Raw genomic sequence first — 8,994 nt, 5'->3', positions numbered from 1 at the left:
AAATTTCGGTTGCAGCCTTTGTGCCCTGGCACTGAACTCAGGACTAGCCGCAAAGGCACTTTCAGTGACAGTGAAAAATGCATCCAGTGAGGAATCAGGAGGAGAGGGGAAAGCAGATCAAATGAAAGCTGGCAGCATGGCCAAGGGCACTGGGTCCTGTTCTCTGTACTCCCTATTTCTCACTATGTGAGAAATGTGTTACCAACTACATAACCTGGTCAAGAAGCATTAAGGAATCCCGACGACTTACACAGTGAGTCAAGCTTAGTGGATGAGTACAGACCTTGCATCCACGTCCCAGAACTAGAGCCCACAGTCCTGCTGGCCTCACACGGAAGACTGCTTCAGTCGCTTTATTCTGCTGTTTAGGAGCTTACACCAAGCACATCCTAGTCCCCTTCTGTCTGTTATGCAGCTACTAGCATCCTCTACTTGAGGAAGATGTATTGTTTTTAGCTATTGTTCAGTCTCCAACTCATGATGTCCCCATGAACCACGGAACTGCAGTTGTGATTCCACAGGGTTTTCACTGGCTGAGTTTGGACAGAGGTTTCTAGGCCTGTCTGTCTAGTCTGTCTAGAAGCTCCGCTGAAACACACACAGCTTCAGAGCAATGCATAAGCATCCAAGGACTATGGGATATTGGCTCTGCATGAAGTGCACTGGCAGGGAATAGGATCCAGGTCTCTGCGTGGGAGGCAAGAATTCTACCACTGAGACACTATCTCCCGAGGAAAACCTACTTTCCTGCTTACTGTTATTTTCAGGTGTCTTCATTGTTAGGATAGCACCTTACTTCTCCTATCCCTTTTAACCAAAAGAACTCAATCCTTTTCTCAGCCTGTATAAATCCTGCCCAGACTTCAGACCACAGGCAATCTTTCAGCAAGCCCAGTTTACACTGAGCTCTCCAAAAGAAGCTGAGTGTTTGTAACTGCCCGTTTCCATTTATCACTTACTATCCTATATTGAGAAAAGGGGCCCTGGTGGGGTAGTGGTCATGTTAGGCTGCCATCTGCAAGGCTGGCAATTGGAAACCACTAGTTGCTCCATGGGAGAAATATAGGGCTTTCTACTCTCATGAACAGTCAGTCGAAGAGGCCCACAGCAGCAGTTCTACCCTGTCCCACAGGGCCGCTGTGAGTTGGCACGATTTGATCGCAATGAGTTTGCTTTGAGGTTATCCTATATTGAAGCCTCTGAAACGCTTCGGGCATGCTTTTCCCCATGAATTTGTTCTGACAAATACTACGCAGCGATACATTGCTTCAGGCAGGAACAAAATCCAAATTTCCTGCCTCCCTTATTCTGCTCAGAATAGATCCGCAGGCTTTCTGGAGCTCACTAAGCTCCTTTGTAAGGTAAAGTGTTTCCAATGAAGCCAGTTGTAAGAGCTTCTATCTTAGGGTGTGCAGTGGGGCCCTAAATTGATGCTACCTGGTCTTAACAAGGAGAACAGGAAGATAATTGGTGAGCAGATCAGAGTGGCCAATCTGGCAAGATCAAGCTTAGGACGCTTTTGAGGAAAAGCACAGTCTACATTGCACAGAAAATGCCAATCATTACCATCAAGTGGATGCCGACTCATAGTGACCCTACACATAGCACAGAACTGCCCCTGTGAGTTATGAGACTGTAACTCTTTACAGGGGTCGAGAGCCTCATCTTTCTACAACAAGAGGGGTTTCAAACAGCTGTCCTTGCAGTTAGTCAACCAATGAGTAACCACTGCACTGCCAGGGATCCTTTATGAAGCACTAAGTGATCGCAAAGATGCTAGAATTATTCTGTCTCGGTGGCTAATCAAGAGTCCACCCCAATAACCCCAAAAGAAGAAAGGATCAAATTCCAGAAACACAACATAAGTATCGGAAGTTAAGTCAGATTCTAGAAACTTCGTTTCAAAGGCAAGTTAACCCTGAACTTGGAGTGGTGGGTAGTAATTCTTGTAAGAGTACAAAAACGCACTGCTGGACTTCAGAAGCCAGTCGGACAGGAAACAAATCATTCTTAAAATCTAGCTCTCACTAAGTTTGTTTCAATCCCCATAATAGCAAACACAAACTAGTAATACTTTTCCCTGGAAGCCTTGTGATAATACTGAAAACTTTACTTCCAAAGGGTTATAAAAATTTTTTTTTAAAGATGGAGAAATCCAAAACCAAGTGAATGAGTTCCACTCTTCAATTTAAAACTGTCCGTTATTTTTCTTTTTCTGGGGTCTGAGGATCCAGCTAATATTTGTTATCAATTGTAAATAAAAAACTCCAAACTCACTGCCATTGAGTGGCCGCTGACTCTGAGTGAGTCAAGCTTAGTGGATGAGTACAGGCCCTGCATCCAGAGGCAGAGTAGAGCTGCCCCCGGTGGGTTTTCTGAGGTGGTCACTTAAGCGTCATCTTTCTCCTGATCAATTTCAAACATCAGGAGAATGCACTTATAAAATGTGCTACCTTTTCCTTAACTCCCTAAATTAAACACGTATTCTACCCATTTCAACATACTGCAAGTGTGCTCTACATGTCCCATGCTGACCTGGCATTTGGGCCAAGTTTATTTCGATTGGGTCTCCTACACAGGGAGCGGAGGGAGAGAACAACAAAAGGAAGCGCTGCATTTGCTGAAGCAAGAAGGCTTTTGCCCGAGTGCACTCTGCAGGGAGCTCCCTAAACAGAAATCACGCAACACGCACAAACTCACAGTTCAAACAAGTGCCTGCTCACTTCCGCATCGACGGCGCTGAGAGGGTCGTCCAGGAGGTAGATGTCTGCATCTTGGTACACTGCTCTAAAGAACGTCGAGAGATTAGACAGGAGAAAGTGTCACATCTCCCACCGTCCTTGCCTGGGAATGGGGGCAGCACTGCGCAGTTCAGGTGGTCTTTCCCAAACAGCATTCAGAATGGTCCCCGCCAAGGGCCTCACACAGTACCCAAGCCACAGTGAGCAGATTCGACGTGTTCAGGACAATTAGCAGGAGCCTCCTTGACATGCAGAACAACAACACTAACGAGCTGGCTTCTCCAAAGCCTTTAAACCTCAAAGGTGCAAGAGAACTTGATAAACATGCCCAGTGTTCAAAGGCTTGGTGATATGCACACGTACACTCAGCAACCGGAATGCTCTCCTCTCCCTTCATTATGTTGCTCACAGGAGGGGCACCATGAATTGGTCTCTGGGTAGTAGAAGTTGAGGCTGACTCACATGGATAGGGTGGCAGGAATTTGGGAGCTCAGGGTAGGGACCTGGGCAGTGGGGATGGGATGATAAATTATGCAGGTCATCTCCCATGGGATGGGGGAAACTCTGATGCTGCCCTAATGCCTTGCCACTGAACTGCAGTTTACCTTGCAAGGTTGACCCGTGCCTTCTGCCCTCCACTCAGAGTGGCTCCCCGATCTCCTATCACGGTGAGGTCTCCATCCTCCAAAAGCTGTAGGTCCTACGGAGAGAAAGGGAAGGAAAAAAGCAAAAACAGGAAACATGTTTTCCGACTGTTACCCTAAACTTCACACACTACTTATTCAGGAACAAAGACATTATTTGAACAAGAGCAAGTTGGAGTGGGCGAGTTACAATCTTGCACTGTTCAGAGAACACGTAGGGCTTTTGGTTTTGTCTCTGCACTGTTTTTAAAAAACAGATTTACATATACATTTGCTGAGCACCAACTGGATGTCCGGCATTGTCTGGGGCCAGGGAACAAATCAACGTTCCTGGAGTTCCCACCGCAGGAGAACGACACGCTGCATGTGAGCAAATGAGTGGGACTGAGAATGGTGCTAAGCAGTAAACAAAAAGAAGAAATAGGTGTAGAGGGAGGGAAGGAAAATCCATCTTATTTAAAGGGTCGGAAAGGTCTTTGACCGGAGGGTGCTTGGTCTCAGCTCTGTGAAAGGTGGAGTGCAGCAGGGCGAAGGAGCAGAGGCATGCCCCGTCCTCACACAAAGGCGCGGGGGCTAGAAGAGGCAGAGCAGAGCAGAGCACGTCAACGGGGTGTGGGTGCAGGCGGAGAGCTGGGAAAGACGAGCCATGGCTGGTGTCACTGAATTATATACATGAGAGGGGAGGATCTAGCACATGCCATGTTATCTCTATTTTTACAACAATTAGAAGACAAAGATGAAGAAAGCTCGAGAAAAAGACAGGAGACAGGGAGGGGTAGGCTGGTTGAAAAAGACATGCACGGTTTCGTTCTGAGTGAAATGAGTAGGAAGGTTGGGCAAGCAATGGCACAGCTGGCTTAGGCACATTAACAATCCATCCTCCTTGCACCTCTCTGGACAACAGATTAGAAGGTGGCAAGGGTGAAAGTCAGGCACAGAACTATCATCTCTGCAATAATGGTCATGGATGGACCTGTAGGGGGCACCTAGCAACAACAATTTTGCAAAGTAAATGCGAGCAGAAAGCAAGTGGGCCCTGGGATTTCCGTGCGAAGCAAGTTCTTTCACCTTTCTATCCTCTTTTGCAAAACAGTTTGGAGGAACAAGGACACTAAACTAAAAGAATTCTGTACACCATGGAACCAGGAAGTAAATTCACTAACTCACTACTGGTGTCTGATACCTAGTTTCTGATCAGAGTGAGCCAGGAAACGGGGAAAGAAGATTGTTTCCAGTGTAACCACCAGCAATACGCACCAAGCCACACAGGCCCACACTACAGACTCAGTCTGGTTGAACTTCATCCAAGTCAAGGCAGCCATTATTACGTAACAGTCAATACTAGGGACTCCAAATTAACATCATTCTCTGACATCTCGTGTTCCCAAGAAGGCAAATTCCCAGTCTTCCACCCATCCACTCACTGCCCGGGCTTTGCAGCAGACAGCCCTTCTGATGGGTTCCTGATTAGTTTTTAGTCACTGATTTGATGTGGCTTTGTTGACATTCTCAAAGTAGCATCAAGTTGGAGCACAGCGATCTGAGCCATTTTCAAGAGCAGGCACTGAAACCGTACTTGTTCTCTGAGCACAGTTAGAAGGAAAGTCCATGGGCTCTCTCAGGGGTGGCCGTAGTTCTGTGAGTGTGCTAACTCTTTATGGGTTAGCTTCCGGTAAGGAAAACATGGGAAAGGATTGGAAGTGAGTACACTCTGAGTCAGATGAGTGTCCTGACTATAACTGTTTGCTTGCGTTAAGTGGAAGCCGGAGCTGGGCATCTGTGACAGTCCCTCCCAGAGAGGAAGAACAGATCCTTACTCCCATTAACCTGCCAGTTCAGCTTAGTCAATTACTTCATCTTCAACAGTTTTCAAGGAGACTTGCTTGGTGGTATGGTTATGTGTTGAACTCCTGAAAACACGGCCAGCAGTTTGAAACCACCAGCTGCTCCCCAGGAGAAAGATGAGGCTTGCTCGTCCCACGAAGAGTTAGTCTCAGAAATCCACCAGAGCAGTTCTCCCCATCTTGCAGGGCCACTGAGTCAGAACCAATTTGGCGGCAGTGAGTTTGGATTCACCTCTGTTTTCACAAGAGGAAAACCAGAAACTGCGTATGCTGGTTTGAAATCGCTGAGTTCGGGCCACCACTATGGTACGTGAGCTATGCGGGAAGCTCCCGGGACAAACACCAGTGACACCGATGGTGGAAGGGCTCCAGAAAAGAGCCTCCAAAACTCGAGGATTTGGCAAACCGGATGCTGTCGACAACTTGCGGTAAGCCATGACCTTGTTCAGAGCTTTTCCTCCATCTGAAAGCGCATGCTTTTCCTAGCATGGCCTGTCTACCCGTGTCTCCAGGCCCGGCCAAGCCCTCATCCATGAAGCCACGTCTGGGTCAGAAGACACAATCTCTTCAACTGGGTTGACAAGTCTGCATTTGTATTTCTTACTGAGAGTTCCCGCTCATATCCAGCTTCCTTGGCTTAGCTCCTTTTTTAGCCTGCAGTTACTTCCCTGATGGTCAAAACTATGAAGCAAGGGCTATTCTCCGTTGTATAGGAGGAGTCATCCAAAAGTTTGTAGAAAAATGGAATTTGAAAATAACAGAATTTTCCCCACAATCTTTTTGGAGCCCCCCTCTTGAATACACAAGCAGAGAATAAGAGTGTGTATCAGTCAGGCCCTAGGTAGCACCAAAAGTGAAGTGTTTAGCTAACTAATCAAAAGGTTGGTGATTCAAATTCACCCAGAGGCTCCTTGGAAGTAAAGCATGCGGTATTGTTTCTAAAAGGATCGGTCACTGAAATAGCTACTGTGCACAGTTCTGCTCTTACGCACAGGCAGTCAGGGGTGAGAAGACCCCAGCAACTGTTTGAGTATTGGTTTTTTCCCTGTTGGAAACCAACTGCTCTACTGGGGCCATTTTGCAGGTGAAAATGACAGAGGCTCAGGTAACCAACATGGTGAGTGCAAAGTGCCAGTGCCTGCACCAGACCACCCGTCCTGGTCTGCTCCTTCCTGCAGGGCTTCACTTCCTGGAGAGGGCAGAAATAAGCACGAGCCTTACTCCACTTCACTGTGTCAGTCAGCAAAGATGCAGCAGTCCACATCTGGAAGCATGACACATCCAGGCCACTGGTGGCTCAGCCAACGGAGGGCTCAGTCACACTGGGTCTGGGTGACCTGAGGGTGGTGGAACCCAGGAAAACCACACCCATTGCTGCTAAGTCCTTCAGTGAGAGCACTGGTCTCTGGAGGAAATGCAGAACAGGGGAGAGTCCCTGGAGGAAGGCAGGGCAGGGGAGCGGGGAGCAGGGCCCGGGTGGGGGTGGGGGTGCAGTCATGTTCCCAACACCATCCTTTCTACAGGGATGTTCCAAAACAGGAGAGCAGGCAGGGAGCTGACTCCAGAAATGCAGGGAGTACAAGGCAAAATCTAAACCCTGGACTGGATGGAGCAGAACTTGACTCCCATCAAGAAAACAAGCTTGACACCTGCTCCTTTCCACAATCCACCTCCTCAGAGGCCTCATTTTCTAACACAATTCTTCCTTACAAAGACCCCCTAGAAAGGGCACATTAGAAAAGTCTAGAATTGGAAGTCACACACACATGGATTTAAACTTGAGCTCCAAGTGTTGAGGCGAGTCAGTCTCTCTAAGCCCTCAAATATGGACAGAAACATCTAAGATGATTGGTGGGAAGAGATTCAAAAATCAGCCCGGCTATCAAAAGATAGAGCGTCTGGGGTGTTCAAGACTTGAAAGTAAACAAGCGGCCGTCTACCTGAGAAGCAACAAAGCCCACATGGAAGAAGCACACCAGCCTGTGTGACCACGAGGTGTCTAAGGGATCATGTATCAGGCATCAAAGAACAAAAAATCCTATCATTGTGAATGAGGGGAAGTGCAGAGTGGGGACCCAAAGCCCATCTGTATACCACTGGACATCCCCTTTACAGAAGGGTCATGGGGAGGAGACAAGCCAGTCAGGGTGCAGTATAGCACCTATGAAACATACAACTTTACTCTGGTTCTTTAATGCTTCCTCCCCCCACCCCCCACTCACCCCCACTCTCATGATCCCAATTCTACCTTCAGGACCATTGGTGAGAGTTACAATACTGGGAGGGTAGAGGGATAGAAAGTGGGGTAGAAAGAGGGAACCGATTACAAGGATCTACATATAACCTCCTCCCTGGGGGACGGACAGCAGAAAAGTGGGTGAAGGGAGATGTCAGACAGTGTAAGATATGACAAAATAATAATGATTTATAAATTATCAAGGGTTCATCAGGGAGGGGGAGAGGGGAGGGGGAAAATTGAGGAGCTGATACCAAGGGCTCAAGTAGAAAGAAAATGTTTTGAGAATGATGATGGTAGCAAATGTACAAATGTGTTTGACACAATGGATGGATGAATTGTGATAAGAGTTGTAAGAGCCTCCAATGAAATGATTTTTTTAAAGCATCCCTTTGTATGCATGTGTACAAGACAGAAAACACATAGTGAATTTTGAATAAATGGGCCCAAGGTCCACAGTTCAAAATTACCAGCCACTCCTCAGGTGAAAGGTGAGCCTCTCTACTCCAGGAAAGAGCCACAGTCTTGGAAACTAACAAAGGCAAGTTCAATCCTGCCTGGAAAGGCTCCTCGTGAATCGGGATTGATGAACAGCTGTCAGGGTCTGGAGAGTGCTCTGAGGTGCTCCATTGGCCTGTGCCATCTATCTTCTCATGCAGCGTACAGAGAGGCTTCAGATTCCCATTTTTTGGTTGGGAATGAATGGAATTAAAAGATAACAGAATCCAAGAAACATAGTGAGGAAGTAGGAGGGGTGGGGGCCATCGAAGACGTACAACAAAATACATAAGGATGGCTGAATAGGAAGTGGATCTACTCTGTGGAACTTCCCCAATTCATAAAAGTGTTGTTTTTCTGAAAACAAAAACGGCAAGATAATGGAATTTTCATGAACATTTTCAAGTCCCCTCATATATGCTATATGATTAAAAAAAAAATCAAGCTCACTGCTGCTAGCTTGTTGTCGTTTCTGAAAATGGACACTTTCTCATGAGCAAGCCCAAGAGGAAAGAATACTAGCCCATTAAACAGGCAATTATCAGCTTTTGTCCACATCACCATAAAATGCTACCCACCTGATACAGCCTTTGCTCCTAGAGCCACTGTGGAAGCAAAATTACTCTTTCTTCTCAGTGCTGGTGGGGAGCCCTCACCACCATTCTTTTTTAAAGGCTGTCCTAGCAGTTTCCTCGGAGCATAAAAGAACAGCTGGAGGTCCAGACTGCATTGAACTGGCCCTGTGGAGAGTCCTTTAAGCTTTATTATCCACTGATTTTTATAACTTCAGGAAAGCCAGAGGACAGCTTGCTAGCCTCTGGCATGCCAAAGGACTATCTGTATTTGCCCTTTTTCTTTTCTAAACAAGACCCTCCTATCAGGTACGCTGTTTGCCTCAGTCACTCACCTAGTTTATTTTAATCACAACATACAGTTAAATACTTTGCCTTTTCATTTTCTGCCAAGTGATGTCATTTCTGAAATGAACACCTTGCCCCTAGTGAAATTATACAGTATCAAAGGAGAAATTT

General features: G+C 46.8%; 1 protein-coding gene across 3 annotated transcripts in view; it reads right to left on the bottom strand.

Annotated features, from left to right (window-relative positions):
- Positions 1–8,994, bottom strand: part of ABCC4 (ATP binding cassette subfamily C member 4) — a 283,125-nt gene that overhangs the window by 157,617 nt on the left and 116,514 nt on the right. For all 3 annotated transcript variants that reach the window (XM_004709768.2, XM_045296369.1, XM_045296368.1), the window contains 2 exons: positions 3,347–3,441; positions 2,701–2,787 (listed from right to left, as the gene is read on the bottom strand). In XM_004709768.2, the coding sequence (XP_004709825.1) occupies positions 2,701–2,787; positions 3,347–3,441 (182 nt within the window). The remainder of the gene's footprint in view (positions 1–2,700; positions 2,788–3,346; positions 3,442–8,994) is intronic.

Source organism: Echinops telfairi, unplaced genomic scaffold (assembly GCF_000313985.2).
Source record: "Echinops telfairi isolate 266 unplaced genomic scaffold, ASM31398v2 ScPeMD7_7405;HRSCAF=8443, whole genome shotgun sequence".
Lineage (NCBI taxonomy): Eukaryota > Metazoa > Chordata > Mammalia > Afrosoricida > Tenrecidae > Echinops > Echinops telfairi.
Note: the sequence above shows the minus strand (reverse complement) of the source record. Positions and strands in the feature narration are given on the sequence as shown.